Here is a 20748-nt window from a genome sequence, read left to right as displayed (position 1 = left end):
AGAAATAACTCATCTGTAGCATAAGTTGATTTAAAACACTTTGACTCAAAGTTCATTTCCCTTTATCTTGATCAATAGACTATAAAACGCCTTTTTGTTGTTTTCCAACAGAGGGATTGCACGAATGCCAGTCTTTCTTCAGGGCAAATTTTCTGCCCACCGTGGCTCTACATGTTTTCTCAGACAAACATGTAGAGAGCACCACAATAAATAGAAAGTACCAGAATAAATAAATCACAATTTCTTGGCTCATGTAAGGTCTGAGGTTTCAGATGCAACAAACACATAGCCAGCAGATACTTTGATAATGTTAGAGCTGCTTTGTAGTATGAGCCAATGTTTGATCTTATGGTAAAAAAGGCAAGTCTGCCCTGTCTTCTACACTCAGATTGCGATCAAATTGTGGTGCTGAATTTGCCAAATTACAAGCAAGATGTAGCTGAACACTTCTAAGCATTATAACCTCCTGCTTCAAATACATCTACCATCAAGGAGATGCCGACCTTGTCACTCAACAAACTGTATCCGATGACCTTGTTGATTGAAGGGGTGAAGTGGAGCCTTTCGCTCACACTGGCCCCATTATTCATCTTCATTAGGTTGAGAACACCCCGACTTGTTTGTCCGATTTGTCTCCTTTGCTGCAAATTTTTCATTGTGACGCACAGCACAAACTGTTTTCTTGAAGCTGTTTTTGTTGTTGCTTTGACGGCTGTATCAGCATTGTCTCAGGATAGGGATGATGGCTAAAGCTAAATGCTCCACTCACCTCCCTCCCCGCACAGTCTCTTGACAGGTGCAGGAAAAAGGCCACCCCCATCTTTAAGCTTCTGTCCAACAGACTCCCTACTCTCTGGCTGCTGGACACAACTTTTGGATCAGCTCTTGAGACAAATGCCTGAACAGTTTAGCTGCCAACAAGAAGTTACACGGTGTGTGTTGGTGTGTGTGTGTGTGTGGGGGGGGTATTTTATGCTTCAAGAGAAGCATAGCTGGAATGCCAGCTTTCAGAGCTTTGCATCAACAGTGGGCGGTAGAGGTGGTGTCTGTGTGGTGGTTGTGGAGGGGGTGATGCATTCAGAAAGACAAGCTCCCTGTCTCTTGATGACAAGAGGGAAATGAAGGAGAGAGAGAGAGAGAAACATTTCAATACAAATATCTGAGTCAAGTTTGAAGTCTGAGAGTGCAACTGTCATTGATCATATTTTCTCATTTGCATTGACTGAATAAAAGCTAACATGCTTGACGAAGGCAGTTGCTTCCAGCGTGGTGACAGAAAGCCCCCCCCCCCGTCTAGGTGGAAGGTGCTGTGTGTCTAGCCTAGGGATCTCTCTCGCTCTTTGTGTATGCAGTCATGGGGAAAAATGGCTTCAAAGGTTTAAGATCCAGGGGAATGTTTCAGTGTGACCGGAGAGGTCTGCAAAGGCTAAGTTCCCGTGCCTTTTACCAGCTGCATGTAATCTGCTAATCCACAGAGGGGACCATCGGTGGTCTGTCCACATAAGGGGGGAAGAGGGTGCGTTGACCACAGGAGATATGCTGGGGAGAGAGAGGTGGGGGGGATACCAAGCCGTATTCTGACCCTTCATCTGCAGTGACCCTACAAAGCATTAGAGGTTAAGTGGACTTTTTTTTTTGGTCAAGACCACCGTAAGCGCTGCAAATACCTAAAATTCAGACTTAAACAATGGGGTCAGTTTTAGACATGGCTTGGTAAAGAATGTGGCTTTTCACCCCCAGGCTGCTGGAAATGAATCACTTTTGAACAAAGGTCATTATTACCAGAGTTGCATTTGGTTGCCGCACTAAGACAAAGAGCTAAAAAGTCTGAAAGGAGCCCTTTCGTTGTGCCTTCGATGACTGTCCTCTATGGAAAATGAAGGATAAGGGTACTTCTCGGAGGAGTACGAGGAATGTCCAGCTGTAGTCAAATCGATTGGGACAAATGAGGTTTTTAAACGATGGCGGTCAATGCTTTCCTGTCCGGCGTCCTGTTTCTCCTCCTATGTGACTGGACCCGGTCCAGGTGGGGATCTGTTCGGGGAGGTCACAAGAAGATGAAGCATGTATTTTACACCAGTCCTACAGTAATTCATTGCAAGAGTTGCAAGGGGAGGAATGCCGTCCAATCGCTCCGAGTCGAGGCCCAAATGGATAGCTCGAGATGACAAAGAACTGAGTCACTGATAGCAAGTATCCAAATGGAGATTAGTAACATATGGTGTACATCAAGCAAACTCAGCTGTTTTTATGTTTGAATCATGATGCTGTTTGCTCAACAGAAGTGCTGGAATATGTTACACTGCCCCACCCAAGAACATCAAACAGTTAAATTACTTGTATAAGCTCAATGCATTTGAAGCACTTTAACAATAAGAATCCCTTCCTTTTAAGAAGGCTGTAACAATGTTAATCATCGCTTTTTATTACCTTGACTTGTGAAGAACTGAAATGTTTCTTTTCATGCCTGCTGGATGACATCAGTGCATTCTGGGTTTTTTCATACCAAGGCTTCAGATAAAACTGTAAAAGGAAAAAAAAAAGTCAATCCAACTATTAACTATGGACACTTTGGAAATAAACATCAGGCTCTGACAGTTGCCTGTATTTTGACCCCCTTCATGTTTGCACACTAATGCTTTACACAGTTTTTATTATTCTTATTCTTAGTCTGCTGCTACGTAATTTGCTTTTTTTTTTGCTACACCTTTTAGAGATACAGTGACCAGATTACTATTATTTTTTTTTAGATAATTTCAGATCACTGGTTTTTGTGAAGACTTTACCTGCTGATACAATGTTCTCTTTAGGAAGGAACAATGTTACAAATTCATCCAAGATGAGCATTCATAATGTTATTTTTCCATAATTCTGGCATCAAGCAGTCACTAAATGTTCATTTTAAGCAACCAACCAACCGTTTGCATTGTTGATCAATTGCAGATAAATAAATTTAAGTCTAATTTATTTTCGGTTGAATTTATATCGCCCCCTTGTTTCCACTGATTTTGATGCAAATCATTTGAGAATTATGAAAAATTATGACCCTTAACAAATCAAACCATCTCTAAGCAGTAGAATTAAAGTTGCTTTAAATCATTCAGAAACTTCCTGTGGCATCCAGTCATGTTTTGTTGCTTGCATTTTCATCAACAAACACTAAAATTGCATGAAAAGGTGAAAAAGCTAAAGGACCACCTCCCATTCAGTTCATTTGCAGGTGGGGGACAAACACCATCCACATAATATCCCATTTTCCTGTAGTTGCATTCAAGTTTGAAATCTTTTTTTTTTCTTCCATTTTTTTTCTCCGAAGAGTTTTTGCGGCGCTGGTGGCTCGTATTTTTTGCGACAGTAGGCAGACAGGAAAGAGGGCGAGGAGAGGGGGGAGGACATGCGGCAAAGGCCGCCGGGACCGGGAGCCGAACCCGTGACATCCGCGTCGAGGACCAAGGCCTCCAAGCGCTCGGTGCGCCAGCCCCCTGCGCCACCACAGCACGCCCCTTGAAATTTTTTTTATGTAGCCTTTATTGTTATATCTTGTAATAATGGGCATTTAATATGTGACCCCTTTAAATTTGGGCTAAGGATGACATGAAACAGGCTGACATTATATTTGGAAAGCCGGGCCGCTGAAGCATCTGCTCAGTGTTTTGGTACTGAGATGTCACCTCGATTGTGAGCGATCTGACAACGTTTTCATTATGGATCCCCCCCCCACACACACACACCACCCCACCTTGACCCTTTGCTCCCGCAACTCCTGTCCCAGCTCCCAAACAAGAGGCTGGAATGCTGGGTTTCCATGACGCTAATGAAGTAAAAACCTGGCAATGCGCTGCTGGCAGGCTCAGAGCCCTGCTCCTGATCTGCGGCCTCCTTCTCATCACGATCCGAGTCTGATCCCCATGTAGCCTTCATTCACCAGAGCTTCATTATGCCAAGGAATGTCTCTCCTTCTCTCCTAACCGGCAGATGAAGCTGGGATGTGAAGGGTGGGTGCGCAGGGGTAAATTTGGGACAAATCCCAAGGGATAGCGCAAGCCCAAAAAACCACACAAATTTCCAGTCTTCGTTCAAATTCTGATACTCTCACAAATTACTCCTTTTGCACTTTCTTTTTTTTCTTCTTCTAGAGACTACTCCATTTGGAGCAAAAAACATGTATAAACTCCAAAGCTTCTTTTCTCAAGGAGCAGGAATAGCTGTTGTGATTTATTGGTCCATAAATGTGGCATGCCCATGAGGCAGCAAGGCTCACTGTTGGCTCTAGGACAACAGACAGCCTTGGACACTGCAGAACCAAAGATTTCCCTGTGGAAAAAAACAAACAAACCGGAACACCACCTTAGCAGTATGTTGCCTTGTGTGTTTAGGAGCCCTTGATATACATTTCTTTCGTTTTCTTAATTTCCCCTCCTTGTGAATCACAGTACTTCCTCTAAAACAAATCCACCTTTTAAGATTTCTGTTTAACAGTTCCTCCCTGCTGGGAACGAGCTGTTCTCTCTTTGTGTTGCACCCAGACTGGCCGCAAAAGGGTTAAGTAATCAGTCTCTTTACATTATCCTGTGCCCTGCTGGGCTAGTGGATGCAGCTATAATGTCTTGCTAATTAGCTCCCTTTTAGGATTAAAAAAAAAAAACAGGCAACAGGCCACCATTGATAAGTGGAGTGCTTAGAGATTGGCAAATGAAGATCCTTCATTTGAAATCTTTTTTAAGGAAGTTATGGTTTACGTTTGCATTTAATAAATCTATTGCTTGATGCCTTCAGGACTTTCAGTTTGCCGGACAGACGATTAAGCCTTTGCCTTTGTTGTAGAGATGCACCGAAAAATAGGCGGGTGACCAAAATTGGACAATTTTTAGCTGTGTGTGCTCCAACAAATTGCTCAGAAATTAAAACGGTGTCAGAAAACTAAAATCAAAACTTTACAAAAATTCCAATTAGGATTGCATCCACAAAAAAAAGGGACTATAAGGAATCTAGAAAATTTTGGCACAAGTTAGAGGTGCTTGTGATAAACTTTGCCCTTTATCAAAGTCATTGTGGTTTTGACTTATGTTTCCCAAACTAAATTTTATACTTGTTCCCTGTTTCTATGGTGAAAGAGTCCAGTGAAAATGTGTGCATTGATTATGTCAAAATAAGTAATCTCATGTTGATGCATAGTTATATGAAAAGCACACTGGCATGTTTCCTACCTCATGTGGCTCTAAGACAAAAGCACAAAAGGCTGGTATGATGAAAAACACACCAGGTTCTCTGTACTGGTTGGATCTGTACTTGGCAAATGATGAAGATAAATGAGCACAGTTGCTATGGTGAAAGATGGGACTTTACAAGTCCTGTGGAGAGACGTTTGAAAGCATCATGGTGTACAGCTGGTTTGGACTAAGTTATGTTGGCAAGACGTTGCTAACTGTTATACTAATAGATGGTGCTAATGGTTGGTCTTCGAAGAATCTCTCGTATGCCCCTTTTACATTTTTGCCTTAATTAGCTTAATTACTTTATTAAATATTTTGCAATTATGGCACATTCATGACAAAAACCATCTGAAAACTTGCTAAGCCCTGTAGCGGGGCACTGAGGCAGTCATCCAGCGGCCCACCGTGTTTTTGAGTTAAAAAATGTTTAAAGTTGGTAGGAAATTTTAAAATATAACAAGGTAATTATGTTATTGGAAGACATTAACAGCACCCATTTACCAACTATGAAATCCTTAACAAAGGCAAACATTTTTAAAAAAAAGTACATTTAAAATAATTTTGACTTGTGACTTTATTTGCAGAAGTTGTTGGCATGTAGAGCAGTAAAGACGGAGTTCTGGTGAATTTAAAAAGATAAAAGACACTCGACATCAGTCTCCCTATGTGTTCATACACTAACCATACTAAATTGCTATTGTGCTTCCAAATGTTTCACCAAAGAGACTCTTTAACCTGTTATTGGTGAACTTAGAAAAAAACCTGCGGTTAGAAATCCAGACCAGATTTGTTTCATATCCATTTTATTAATATCCAATCATCCAGTCCTAATAATAATAATAATAATAATAACACAGTAGAAGCAAAGACAGTTGAGGGTATAATGTCTATTGGTAGAACGTTATTCATTTAGGAAAGCCCAGCTGTGATTGTATTGTGCCATCTCTCCTCTTAAGCAACGATGAATGTTTACTACAGTTGGTGAGTTTTGGCAGTCACACGTTACCTGTTGGTTGGTGTGAACTTATCAGTCCCATCAGCAACCAGCATTGTCACGGCGGCCCCAAAGAGCCCAGCAGCTTTTGGTCGTCTGGCAGCAGTGTTTGTCTCACTCTGTGGGGGGGGAAAGAGGGCTCACAAATAAAAGGCAAAACCGGGAGATGGCTAAAGTCTTTCTGATCCCTCTTTCCATGATGGTTAATCCGGGGCCAATCGTCAGCACAAAATGTGGATTTTTTTTTTTTTTTACTGCCTGGAAACAGTCTGCATGCGTTTCCAGTGAGGTCTGACTAAGAAGCAACCAGTCGTTTAAACACCTGACGTAGATAATTACAGCGCGCATTGTGTTTAAAGTATCAGATGACAACAACGTGTCCGGCTGCCTGTGTGTTCAACATGTTTACAGTCTAGTACTGCAGAGCTTCTGGGCCAGAGTGACAATTACGTGCATTTGGTTGATAGATGAGGGAACAGATAAGAGGCGTCTCTGCTTTTAACTGTTTTGTTGTCCTCACGCGAGTGAAGGCTTCACCAGCCTGTAATTCTTTGTTTTCTGACTCCTCATTCATTGACATGTTCCCTTTTATGAGCCCTAAAGCATGCCAATAGCAAAGTTTCAAGGTTGCTTGATAACAAAGTGCATTTTGTCCTTTTGTAAATGGGTGTGTTGACTCACTCTGAGAGAAATGTGTATACCTGGATGCCTGAAATGCCATTTTCTGTATAATTAACTGAGCATGTAGCCTATAATTATAGAAATACCACACATTTAGCAGTTAGCTTAGATGGTTTCGCTGCACAGATGATGCTGTGACTGATTGGCTGGTGGTGTCTGAGGTTACGCTGTCCATCACCAATGTGACCACAGTTTATTAAATCCTATTGATTTTTCTGATAGTTTACGGTATACAACTTTGATTTTATTTCTGACCTTGAGATTTTAAATCACAGTGAGCAACATTATTAATAACCCTTGGAAGTTCTACATATACGGTGGTGACTTCACTATGGTAAAAATGATTAGCAATACTGATATCTCGGGTGGGTCAAAGGTGTCCAAGTTGAGTTATGTTTACCAGATTTTGTTTAGTAGCAGCAGATTAAATTTGGTTGAGTACAACAACAATATTTTAGATTTTTATTGGTATAAAAGATCAGGGATGCACTGATCCACTTCCGATACAGATATCCAAGATTTAGTATTGACCGATACAGAAAATAGTGCTGAAACACAGACATAAATGTACTTTGTACCAGCACAGCACGCTGAAATACACCAATAGCGTAACGAAATCAGTCAAATGTGTAAAAACAACACAACTATAATTTGTTCAGTCAGTGCAAGTAGGGGCATAACAGCCAATGTAAAATAAATAATAAAGAAACTGAAAGTGACAAAAGCAATAGATTGGTTGCCTTGGTCAAACAGGTACAAATAATCTGCAACAAACCTTCTTTTAAATGGTTCAGAAAGTGCGATTAGGAAATCAAATCTAACGTAAAATAAATAAAACGTAACGTCAGTCAGAGCACAAAGCATAGAATTGGACTGAATAGATTCACTCTTATGAATTGGGCATATTGTTACCGGTACCTGATGTAAATCTTTTTTCAATATCTGTTCCGATACAGATAATAATATCAGATCGGTGCATTACTAATAATTGTTTAATCAGGGTTGATTGTTGTTGTAAAAACATCCTAAATGGTAATGGCTGATTTCCTGAAGTAAAGCGGTCATGAGTAGAACTAATTGGGCCTTCCTTTCTGACTTCTAGAGCATCAGGATTCCCTCCATCAGGCGGTCCACGAGCGACTCGGCGAGCTGCTGCGAGTCCTAAAGGCCATCATCAAGAAGCACCAGAGCCTCAACTCTGTGGACATCCTGAGCAAAGCTGGAACGGTGATCGCCACGGTCAAAGGTATGCTGAGCTTTTGCCAGCTCTGCCTAAAAAAAAAAAAAAAAGTGTAAACACACACAGCGGAGCTGTCAGGTTTCCTGTGAAACATGCCAGCCACTCCTCCACTCTTCCTCTGGTCTGTTTTCCGTCTCTGCCGTATCTGATCCTCCCTTCTCTCATGACAGCCTACTCTGCTGAACACACATTTTCTATGTCCTACAAGTAGAATAACAAAGCTTCTTAAAGAGTCCGTAAACTGTTTTCAAAAACAATCAACTCCTTACAGGAGGCTTTGAGATATGGTTCAGCTAACATTTCGTCTTTTCTGTAACCTTTGAATCTAGTCGGGTGTGTTTTACATTCAACTTGAATTTAACATAAAACATGTGATGCATTCAGGTGACAAAAAAAATTAGATGATATGTGATGAAATTTCAGCAATATTTATGGCAAATCAACTTTTTTGTATTCACAAATGGAGTAAAGGTTCAATAAAATACGGTCTAGTCTAGGTTTGATTAAACCCTATGTCTACACCGATAACTCCAAGGTGCTCCTACTGCTAAAAACATTAAAATACTCAAACGGAAAAGATTTTCAGAAATCTCAAACTGATTTCTGAAAATCAGAAAGTTTGAGAGAATCCAGATTTTACTGTAAAACCATCCACTTCACGTTTAGTCAAAGTACTTTTGAATTTGAGCACATAAAGTGTAAAGAGCAGTCCTCATAGGAAGGCCCAAAGCAGATGCAAACATTAACTGTAACTAAATTTCAACCGAGTTTAATCAAAAAAATCAAAAAAGTGGTAAATATCTCCTGTGGCCTCCTCAAAGAGAATTCAGCCCTTATGTAACAGTTGTGGCCAGGTCAACTAACATTAGTCGACTATTATTCTAAGAGACCAACTCGAGAACTACTTCCTTTTTCGCTTCAAAATAAGAGTCTGAACATGGCTACAACAGAATATGGAGCTAATTGCTCTCACCATTATGCCTGGGGCTCATGATAGCCTAAGCTAACTTCACCAACAACTCGATAGCTTCCCAAAACTGTGTTCACTAAGACAACATATATTATTGCAAAAATCTAAATTTAAACAGCTGTTGATTAGATAATAAATTAATGTAACTTTTTTTTTTTTTTAATTGTTAGGAAAGTTTTAAAGGATTTCCCAAGATCAATGTGGGACTTCAGCCCAAAATAATGATTGATTTTGCTATGCTTTACTAAAGCACAATTGAAGGATCTGATTAAGACTATAAAACTTTGGGTGATGGGGTGCAGGTTATAAACATGTCATTTCCTGCTCTTTGTCTCTGAATGCAGCCTAGTTTTGGGCAGTAAAACCAAAACAGATAAGTCTTTTAGAAATCTGGAGAGTACAGAATTTTGAAACCGGAACGCAGGAACTGCATAATTTAGCTGCTGTGAAAAAAAATATTCCAAATGACCTTGTTGTCAAGACTGATTAACAACACACCAGAACAAACTCCTAAACAGGTTTCTACAATAACTTGCGTGCAATGTAAACATTAAAGCTTTTAATGATTAATTCTGGGGCTCTTCTGCCACTAGGTGGTCAGAATTGCTCACTTCTTGACCCTCCACACCCCACCCTGCTGTCCTGTTAGTAACAATGTGCTAACTGTCCACATGTCAATAAATTTTAGAACCAAATCGCAACACTTTTCAGTTTAAGAGAATTAGGAAAGATGGGGAAAAAAGGAGAAAAATATGATGAAGTTGTATCAAATGTTATTTAATTTCAACTTTACAACAAAGTAATTTTGACTCAACATAAGATGAAGTGCAGAATTTCTCCCATGATTCTTGGAACGAAGTCGTTTACCACTCTACCTCGGCGTGGTATTAAGTTCTGTGGGACCCAAAGCGGTCTCCAGTCGTCGAATGTCGGACAAGTCTTTGCTGCTGACGAGTTGCTTCGACGGTGTTGTGCGTTTTCCATGCAAACAATACCATTTTTCCCAGATGATGTAACTTCCGCATTTGGACCGTTGGTTGGGGCCTGAGCAAGTAGTGGCATTGTATCCCAGCAAGCCTCAGGATGTCCTGTTGAGGGGGGTTTAGGGGTGGGATAGGAAAGGAGGACATTCAGCAACACATGAGTTGTCCTTTTCATTGGAGGTGGCCACAGTAGCTGGTCCAGGATTGCCAAGAAGCTTCCCAAGGACAACGGAACCTGTTCAAGTCATTGTTGCCTGGACCGTCGCCTGTGGCCTACTAAAAGACAATACCATCTTTTTCTTTTTTTTCTCAATGGATCTGTTTTGTTGTCATCTTCACGTTCCTTAAAAGATTTGGAAATCTGGAATTTTTAAGGTGCTTCTGAAGCGTTTACACATAGGACTTGTTGCTGGAATCAATGAGGCTTATAGCGGTTAGAACGAGGCCTGGAAAATCGTGTTAAGGTGGGTCGTTTTTTGTTTTACGTGTAATTTAAGAGGTTTCTACAAAGAATTGGGAAATATAACGGAGAATGCTTCGTCTCATTTGGAAATCTTTACAAGTCGAGTTTAATTAGTTTCATCAGACATGAAGGAAATCGTTAAACATTTTTGTTTGCCTATTGAAGGTATTAAGAGCCACGTTCTATAGATATATGGGAGTTTTTTTCCCCCCTCGCATTAAATTCCAATAAAACAAGCAAACCAGAAAATCAAAATCAAAAATAAGAATGTCTCTGTTCATCGATAATAAGGTTGGATTTCCACAAAAGTTTATCCTTTCTTGGCCTTTGAACTCTAGAAATCTTCATTGTTCCAGTGGAAGGGAAAGCCCGAGGAAACGACGGAGGTAGCAGAGAGCGCTCTGTGACATCACTGGTTTATTGTTGCACGTTTTCTCTGCTTTTCGACCATCTTTTTCGGGGAGAGAGGCTTATTTTCTCTCTTCTAAGTCAGAACAGGAAGTTTATTGTGGAGACTGATTACAGCCGTATTTACGCCGCTTTCCCTCCCCCACCTTCATTCTGTCCTCAGTCATCACCGTGTTTAGACTCGCAGCAGGAAACTACTGCTTGGCCAGATTACAGCAAAAATATACACACTTGCAGTCCCCTGCTTATCTTTACAGACTGAAAAAAGTTGTTTTTGAACGCTTCCAGAGGGGAGGGCACTGGGTGATTTTTGGATTTTTCAAATCTCAGCACGTAAACAAATTGCCAAGAACTTCAGGTTCTTGAGGAGTACACCGTGACTCTAGAACTTTTCAATAGCGCCGTGTTTGACATCACCAACAGGATGACGATGAATCATATCGTGGAGCTGATGCCTCTGAACAAAGGAGGCACACAGCATTCATCAGTTCAGTATCCTGCCAAAACCTGACTCAGTCTCTCTTTATTACATGTTACCAGGAGTGAACTTCAATGAGGTGAACGAGGAGAACAAGCAGAAGCTTTTTGGGGAGATCTACACCGCTATTGATACTTTGGCGTTCACCTTTGGCAATGTGTAAGTAAGATGTCGGTGTTGGGCAACCATTGTAGATACAGTTAATGGAACAAGTTGATTGTTTTTTTTGTTTTGTTAATAGATTCAGGTCATTTTTACCACTTATTTATGCACTTTTGGCGCTTTTGCACTTGACTTGTTAGCCTGTCAAATTGCTTCAACTCATACCTGCCGTGGTTACGAGTAATTTAAAGCAGATCTGATACGAGTGCCTGTATCTGTCCTGATATTAAAAACTTCTAGCTCAGGTAGTATGGCAATGCGCCCAATCCAACAGGGTGGATCTATTCAGTCTAACTCTATGATTTGAACTCGAGCGATGTCACGCTTTATTATTTAATTTACATTATATTTAGAATTCCTAATCGCACTTTCTGAACCACTTGAAAGAAGGTTTGTTGTAGTTTATTTTTACATGTTTGATCAAGAAAGTAAACCTATTGTTTTTGTCACTTTAGATTTCTTTATTATTGGTTTTTACAGCGGCCACTATACTCTTAAATGCATTGACTGAACAAATTAAAGTTGTTTTTACATGTTTGACCGAGCTTGTGAAGCAGTTGGTGTATTTTAGTGTGCTGTACTGGTGCAGAGTTATAAAATAAATGTGCATTTCAACGTATTTATGTCTGTGTTGTAAAAAAAAAAAAAAAGAGAGAGTCAATTCAGCACCATTTTTCTAAATCTGATCGGTATTGGCCAAGACTAAGCCTCGGATATTGATATCGGAAGTGGAAAAAAAAGTGGATCAGTTCATTTCTAATTTAAATTAGACATTCACCAATCCATTGGCAATAATTTCTGGTGTTTAACAAAAATACAAGATTAATCTTGTATTTTTGTGATTTTACGTTGGATTCCAAACCATTACTCCAGTCGAGAAACCCGCCACATTTTTTTTCTCTTATGTGTTGTTGTCCTTGGTGAAAAAATCTGAATCATTCCTAATCAGAATCTGCAGAATTTGAGTTGTTTTAACATAGAAAAAATAATCATATCACTGCATTTTTAACACAGTTAGGGGATTTTCTGTCTTTTCTGTTAGAAACAAAAGAAACATAAGCTTTATTGATAGATGACCAATAATTCTTGTCTATTTCCCCACCTAATCTTTGTTTTTATTTTTCTGTTTCCTCTTCCAGAGTGTCTGACTTCCTTATGGGAGATGTAGAGAATGGATCAGTGTTGGGGCTCCCCCTGACTAAGAGAAGCAGGGTAAGGAAAGTAGGACAGGTGGCCTTGTGTTAGAAGTCATCACCTACTAGAAATGCATCTAAAATAAAAACAAATGGCTCATGTCAGTTTATTCTGAGCTGCGTTTTAACAGCAGGATGTAGCTTACTAAAACTGAATATGAAAGATTAGCCAGCAGAGTTCAGAGGTGAACCAAGCCCTCGTTGACTGACGCAGTTGCCTTAAACATCCTCCTCTGGTGATAAATCGTTGTTTTCCTGCTGGATGTTTTACTGTAAAAGTGGTCTGAGGAGGAAGTTGTCTCTCTGATAAGGACTGTACCATGCATGTTACTGGAGCATTCTGTTTTTCAAGGAGGATGCACTTCCTTTCCTCCCTGCTTTGTATTATTATTATTATTTTTATAAAGCCATTTTGTCTGTTTTTCAGTCCTCTGAGAACCTCTCTGTGGAATCTGGAGGATCCGGTTCTGAGAAAGATGATCCGCCAGGTAAGACGGATTGAACACACAGCTACTGTACTCTCTGCGCCCGCTGTGTGAAAGGGTCTGGATGAAAACTAATCTTCTCACATTGAGAGGCAAGAAGGGAAAAAAAACAAAACACCCTTGCACATAAATGACATGTAAATCAGTATTTAGGTGGAGCTCTTGTTGCTGCTTTTTGTTTATTTATATATTTTTTACACTGCCTGCTTTGTCTGAAGGATTAACTAGTTAATAAGCAATCACCTTACTGACATAATGCTTCTGCTGTCAGTGTTGGTTAGCCTTGACGGTATTAGCCCATATTGCTAGCAGTCAAGGTCAGACTGCTTTTCCTGGGTATCGCATTGTGATCGTGCACATGGCACATCCATCAGGTTCCGGTCCATAGAGCCTCCATCAGTCATGGAGGAGACCACCTCTCACAAAGCCTTTTGTTGGATTTCCTTCGTAACTACAGGGCCGTCTCCACCGGTTCGGCCGGAAGAGGTGGACAGGACACTGCAGAGGCAGGACAGCGGAGTGGAGTCCGTGCTGCTCTATGCCAAGGCGTGGTCCAAGTACACCAAGGAACTCCTGGCATGGGTGGAGAAGAGGATCAGTGTGGGTGAGTTGGACCAATCGTATATTTCCAATGGTGCTTCTAAAGGCTTTGGTGACCAAGACTGTATGACAGGAAAGAATTGAGAGAAGTTTCTCACAAGGACTAAAGAGATTTTTCTTAAAGTGTTGGTCTTTTACTTTGAGACACTCAGAGAAATCGGCTGGTGAAAGAAATTGGTCAGCGACTCATCCTGACTAGTGATTGGCTGGTTACGAACTCGGAAATCATATTCTTTTCTTACCACACACCATCTGTAAGCACTGAAGGCAATATTTTCTTTGTTGAAGTTGTTACTGCAAGAATGGGAGTCAAAGTTCACAGTTTTTATTATCAGCGAGGAGTTTTACTTCATAGCTATGCAGATGATGCCCAGCTCTACATTATGATGTCACCAGGTGATCCTGAACCCATCCCTGCACTGAACTGATGGATAGATCACATTAATGCATAGATGTGCCACAACATTCTCCAGCTAAACAGAAACCGAACTGAAAACGTTTGAACCCAAAGAGGAACGACCTAAAGTCAACGCACAGCTTCATTTATTACAGCTAGAAACTAGTAATCTGGAACACCTGGAAACTGGGTGTAGTGATGGACTCAGACCTGAACCTTCAGAGCCACATAAAGACAGTAACAAAGTTGGGCTTCTATCATCTGAAAAACATTTCCAGAATTGAAGGACTAATGCTCTTTTGTTAAGTTTCTACAGTCTTTCCACCAGCTCCCTGTAGCTCAGAGAATAGACTTTAAAATACGTTTGCTAGTTTATAAATCACTGAACAGCTTATCACCACAATACATTAAAGATCTGCTGCTGTTGTATCAACCTTCCAGACCAATCAGGTCTTCTGGTTCTGGTCTAATCTGAACCAGAACCAAACATGGAGAAGCAGCATTCAGCTTCTTTGCACCACAAATCTGGAACAAACATCCTGAAAACTGCAAAACAGCTGAAACACTGACTAAAACTCCACCTGTTTACAGCTTCCTTTGATTCATAGTAGCTGCTTGAGGATTTTGAAGATGGCATTTGACATATGTAATGTTTACTACTTGTTTCATAATTGGCTACTGTATAATGTTTTTACAGTATGAAGCACTTTAAACTGTCTTGTTGCCAAAATGTGCAATACAAATAAACTTAACTTTCAAATGAAGTCAGAGGAAATACAAAATCCGTCAGAAAAAGCGTCATCGTTGGTTCAGTGTTTGCTTAATTATATTTCCAGCATTGTTGTGTTTTCATTCGTTTTTTCCTTTAGTGTTAAACGAACTCCAGTTCCAAGATTTTGCTATAGTCACCACTGTTTGTTCAGCTTTATTACTGGTTTTATGTCCAAACAAAAAGTTTTAAAGAGATTCTGAATGAGGGGCTTTACTGCAGGTTTGTTTGACTATATTACCTAAGCTCAGGGTTTGAGTTTGTAGTGTGAGATCTTTTATTTGTTTGACGAGTTAATGAATGCTTTCAGCTGAACACACAAAGCTCACATTCGCACTGTACAGGGCAGACCGTAAAGTACCATCAATCAGCACAATAACAAAAGCAGTGTTCAGAAACGAGCTGGAAATGTTCTCCTTCTACTCGCAGATGTCGAGTGTGCCAAAAGTTACGCCAAGATGGCCGAAACTGCCAAGACTCTCGCAAGTCAGCAGGTGAGAAAAAAAAAATGCAGCAGCTCATTTCTTTATCAGACTAATCGCAAGCGCTGACGTTTAGGAATTTTTTTTCCTCCCACCTCTAAGGAATTCATGCCGTTCCGTGAGACGTACATGACCGCTTTCAAAAACGACATCGAATACAGTCAGCTGGTACTTCAAACCGCAGCAATACTCCAAAGCAACAAATTTGTGCAGGTAATCCATGAAACGGCTTCATTTTTAAAATTTATTTATTTATTTTATTTTTTTAGTAGTATTGAAAGAGATCTTAAAGATGGTGTGTCTTTGTTTTCAGCCTCTCCTGGGTAGAAAGAATGACCTGGACAAACTACGGAGAGAGGTCAAAGAGCAGTGGCAGAGAGAGCAAAAGAAAATGGTGAGTGGTCAGTTCTGCTTAGCAAAGTTAATTTGAAATCGAAAAGAAAGTACTTTACTGATGCCTAAGGGGAAATTGCTTATTTGTTGACAAGCTGCTCCATCCAAAGTATTAAATATTATTAAATACAAATATAACCTTAAGCAATATAAAATTTAGAAAATACACACTCATACGTTTGAAGTTGTAAGTAATTTAAATATAACTAAATATAAAATAAATAAAGTAATAAGTACACACATCTTAATCTATACATAAATCTACGAATGAGTCCAAATAAATAAACTGCAAATAAAATAGTAAAACTAATTTCTGAATTAAAAATCAGACCGGTAGACACTGAAAGATTTGTATCTCTGTTGTTTATTGTAGTAATTTCTCAGTGAAGTTTCTGCCTGTGAATTACCTTTGTTCTTTTTCTCTATTTTTGTCTCCAGCAAGAGTCAGACAGCGCTCTGAGGAAGGCCCGGCTGCTGCAGGCCCAGCGGCAGGAAGAGTACGAGAAGGCCAAGGTGAGCACCAGCCGCCTGGAGGAAGAGCAGACTGCGGGAGGAGGAGGAGGAGGCGCAGCTGCAGCCAAGCAGCTGGAAAAGAGGCGCAGGCTGGAGGAGGAGGCCCTGCAGAAGGTAGAGCGCATCCTCCAGTTTTTTAATTTATTTTCTCCCTTCCAAGTGTCCCCATGTTTAAGTTGTCTTGGATCCTCATTTTGTCAGGCCGAGGAGGCCAGAGAGCACTGCAAAACTTGCCAGATTGACGTGAGCGTGAAGAGAGTGGACCTGGCCAACACCAAGAGCGAGATCATCACTCAGATCAGAGAAATGGTCTCCCAGTGCGACCTCACCCTCAAGGCCGTAAGTTCACGTCTGTAACGCTCACACATGAGGCGTAGATGAAACGGAGAGACCAAGCAGCGTGCTATTTCACCGTTGCAGGTGACCGTCAACTGGTTCCAGCTGCAGCAGGCCCAGGTTGTGTCTTTACCCGTCAACCACCAGAGCCTGTGCGAGAACGCCAAGCAGTACGAGCCGGGCCAGCGTTACATCGACTTCGTCCAGAGCCTGCCGACCAACGGGCCCCGCCTGGAGTCGCACTCGATGGATTCGCCCGTCACCTTTAACGCCTGGTGAGATGCATGAATATCAGACAGATTATGGCTTCCAACAGGGCTGCTACGCAATGTTGTTTTAGTTATCGATTAATCGGATAAAAAAATTGGTACATTTTGCTGACTTTTTAGAATTTTTATTATTCAAACCTTTTTTGTAGAATAATAGAAATACATTAAGAGATTAAAATAAATAAATAATTCAGTTAGTTTTTAAAATAAGAACATGAACATTTTATTGCATACCCGCAGTAACATCCAGGATTTCTTTATTTGATCATTTGTAGCGTAGGATGCATCTGCATCAACATGCTCAGCTCTTTATTCAGTGTTGGACTGATTTGTTTATTACTTTTGGAATAACTAATAAATGGATAACAAAAGATGCTGTTTTTGAAAAAAAGTATGCCACTTAAGGAGTTTTGTGTAGGGCATGTTTACAATGTTTTTTATTTGATCTGAAATGAAAAATGTACATATTTTTTGTAAAATAATTTTTGCTAAAATACTGCTCTGACTTTGTTGTTCTTTCAGCAAATTATCTTTTTTTACACTCTAGTTGGCGATTAATCGATTACAAAATTAGTTGACTATTATTTTAATAATTGACTCATCGCGATTAATCCGATTAATCGTTTCATCCTTCAAAGACTCCCTCAGAGGACTCCAGCAGCTACACTAAACTGTGCAGACACATACTGGATAGATGTTAATTGTCTCCCTACAATGTTCACAATTCTTTTCCTAAAAACAAGCGAGTCCTACAAATTTCGGGATGTAATTTTGGTCCCATCAGCTGGGCGTGTCTTCACACCCCGTGTGATAAATAAACGCCGGACCTAGCGGAGATTGTTTTGGAAAGCGTAACGCAATCGGGGTGGCGGGCTGCTTCCTGTGGAAACGATTGCGGTCAGCGGTCGGAGAAGCTTCCCGTCAGTTCAGCTCAACTTCTATCATTTTCAGCTCCCACTTTGCTAAGATTAGCTGTCCTGCTAATTTGGATAATTGACTTTGGTCGTTTCTCGTAAGTGTTTTTAGGGGGAAAAGCTACCACAAAAAAAAAAAAAAAAATCAGAAGGGGTATTGTTGACACAGGTTTGTGATCTCTCACACACACCCATGCACATACCAGACAGATGGGAATAAGAGAGTGCTTTGTTCTCACTTAGTTTTCTCCCAGCCCCCCCGACTCTGATCCCTCTGATCAAAAGAGTTCAGCTTGGGAGAGAGGAAATGAAATTTTGGCGCATACACACACCCACGCTCGCATTCACCCACAACACTGCTCCCCAAAAGCTTAAATATAGAGCGCTGACCTACTTAGTGATGTACTGTGGGATACTTTTGGTTAACAATGGAGAGCATCGTTTGTTGATGTGCAGGAGTCAGTCAGTTAGTCATCATTATGCAGTAGTTTACTTGTGTTTGATGTCCTGATCTCATGATATTAGGATTAGTCAGGGATCCTGTCACCGCTGATGGAATTTACTAGCATAATTAGCAGCTTGATGCTTGTATATATTAATCAAATTATAATTCAGCGTCTTACTTCTGAGTTCTTGCTCATTTCCTTCCTTTTTTGTGTCTCAGGCTGCCTTCAAACAAGCGCTCACTGAGTGGGAGCCACTCCTCCCACAGCAACCTGTCGCAGACATCCGTCACCTCCGACGTGGTGGGTGGAGAAGACGTGGACGGTCACAGCAACACCCACCACGCCAAGATCGCAGAGAGACGCTCCAATGGTGGCACCGATATACAAGGTAGGTTTGCTTCAGCAGGTTAATTAGACATTTTTAGGGAAAAACATGAAGGAAAACTGTGCAATTGGAGCCAGAACATAGTATTTAATTTTTTTTTGTTTATGAAACCTTTCCTTAATTACCACATTACTGGCAAAAAGAAGTTTTTTTTTGTTTTGTTTTTTTATTGTTTATAAAAATTGCCAATATAAACCCATTCTGCTTAAATTACAAGCTTGTGATCTTCTATTAGCAGTCTATCTACTTTCATTTTTTTTGTACAATTTTTATTAATTATGACATTTTCTATGTAAATGGTGTTTCCCATATAGCTGATTTGTAACATTTCAAATATTCCTCAAATATCCCAAATGTATACATTTAAGATAGGACTTTTGTAAAATAAGTGATACTTGTATGAATTGGACTACATTTTTTAAATCTGGAGTAGTTAGCAGCTTACTCTCTGTTTTGATATGACTCTTTGATAACTGGGCTCATAACTGTTTTCATCAGCAGACCTTACTTAGCCAAGCTGAATTTCTTAGATCGCTTCATTGTATAATTATATCAAAATATTAACATCTAATGCAAACAGCCTACAATACGGTTTTACAAGATATTTAAAGATGCTATCGCTCAACGCTACAATGGTTTTACATTTGACCACTTGTATGCATTTGGTGTCCGCGCCTCCTTAAAAACTCTCAAATTCATTTATTTAAAATTTAGGCCTTAAAATGTCTTAGATTTGTTAAATAAAATGTAAGTTGGCTTTACATATACTAATCACAGGTCATAAATTTTGTCATGGCAGGACTTTTTAATCTGAGATAGTATGTTTTTTTTTTCTGACAGAACTTTTCTATCAGGCAAACGTTTGCGTTGTCTCGCGTTGACATTTTCACTCGATGCGTTCTGTGACTGAAGGCAGTTAGGACTATCAGTAACAGGCTGCTAATGCTTGCTTGCTAGCTAACAAGCAAACAAACAAGCCATTAGCAGCCAGCTAGAGAGCCATATGCATATGAGAAGCAGAAAGCTGTTACCAAGAGCCACAAAAGGCCCCAGAAATTTTACAGTTTTGCCTCCTTGCTTTTCTTTGGTACATCTTTGTTATGTTATTCAGGTCTTAAATGTTATTCATAATGGTCTTCAAAAGTCTTAAATGTAATAAGTAACCCTCATACATCTGACATTCTGAATCAGAGCTGTTCTTTCAGCGACAGAAAGTACAGGACGACCTTTACAGATATGAGTATCAGTGATTAATGAACTCCCAACGTTTACTATAAATATTGAGAAATTCCACTTCATTTGTTGCAAATGTTGGCATCGGAGAGTGTTTATGAAGGCAGACTGGTGCAAACGTTTTTTTTATTCACGTTTTGATTCTCCTTTCTTTCGCAGCACTTCGAATTCAGGGTCCCTTCCGCCCCTGGGGTTCAGCCAGTCAGGGCGGTGGGATGTGCAGCGACTCGGAAAGCGCCGGAGGGAGCAGCGAATCGCGCTCCATGGACTCGCCCACTGCAAGTCCAGGTATTAGGCTTACGGATTTACACCACTTCATTCCTTCCCCACCCAGTGTTGTCTGAACTCACAACATGCATGTTACACCCTGATTTTATATTTAAATCACTTGCTGTCACACTGAGCTACTGAGGCAATAAATCATGGTTTATTATTTTGAAAGGCTTCAGAGAAAATTGTTTGCCAAAGAACGTGAAGGTGCCCTGAAACGGCAGCCAGAAACAGAAGATATCTGCCCATTGTGGGTTTTTTTAATTGTCCCGGGGCGTCGGACATTTTTGTTTGAGTGATCTTTATGTTCACCCAACGTGGCTGGCATGTTCTCTCAATCAGGAGGCTTAGCAACCGCACACTGTGAATGTTATGCAACTCTAATACAGTGCATACCAACATAAAAAGGTTGTGTTGAGTGGGGTTTATGTTTTTCATGTTGCTATGCTGCTGTACTTGAGGTGTACTGGT

At 40.4% G+C, this 20748-nt stretch overlaps 1 protein-coding gene across 3 annotated transcripts in view; it reads left to right on the top strand.

The window, feature by feature from the left end:
- Nucleotides 1–20748, top strand: part of arhgap29a (Rho GTPase activating protein 29a) — a 35494-nt gene that overhangs the window by 9726 nt on the left and 5020 nt on the right. For 2 of the 3 annotated variants that reach the window (XM_028004824.1, XM_028004823.1), the window contains exons 3-15: nt 7991–8134; nt 11493–11589; nt 12732–12804; nt 13213–13273; nt 13728–13874; nt 15466–15530; nt 15621–15731; nt 15832–15912; nt 16350–16538; nt 16626–16763; nt 16845–17035; nt 18608–18777; nt 20167–20295. In XM_028004824.1, the coding sequence (XP_027860625.1) occupies nt 7991–8134; nt 11493–11589; nt 12732–12804; nt 13213–13273; nt 13728–13874; nt 15466–15530; nt 15621–15731; nt 15832–15912; nt 16350–16538; nt 16626–16763; nt 16845–17035; nt 18608–18777; nt 20167–20295 (1596 nt within the window). Of the gene's footprint in view, nt 1–7990; nt 8135–10265; nt 10546–11492; nt 11590–12731; nt 12805–13212; nt 13274–13727; nt 13875–15465; nt 15531–15620; nt 15732–15831; nt 15913–16349; nt 16539–16625; nt 16764–16844; nt 17036–18607; nt 18778–20166; nt 20296–20748 lie in introns of those variants that run through there. The other variant, XM_028004825.1, reaches the window with a different exon arrangement.

Source organism: Xiphophorus couchianus, chromosome 21 (assembly GCF_001444195.1).
Source record: "Xiphophorus couchianus chromosome 21, X_couchianus-1.0, whole genome shotgun sequence".
NCBI classification, from domain to species: Eukaryota; Metazoa; Chordata; class Actinopteri; order Cyprinodontiformes; family Poeciliidae; genus Xiphophorus; species Xiphophorus couchianus.
This window is presented reverse-complemented; position numbering and strand designations above follow the sequence as displayed.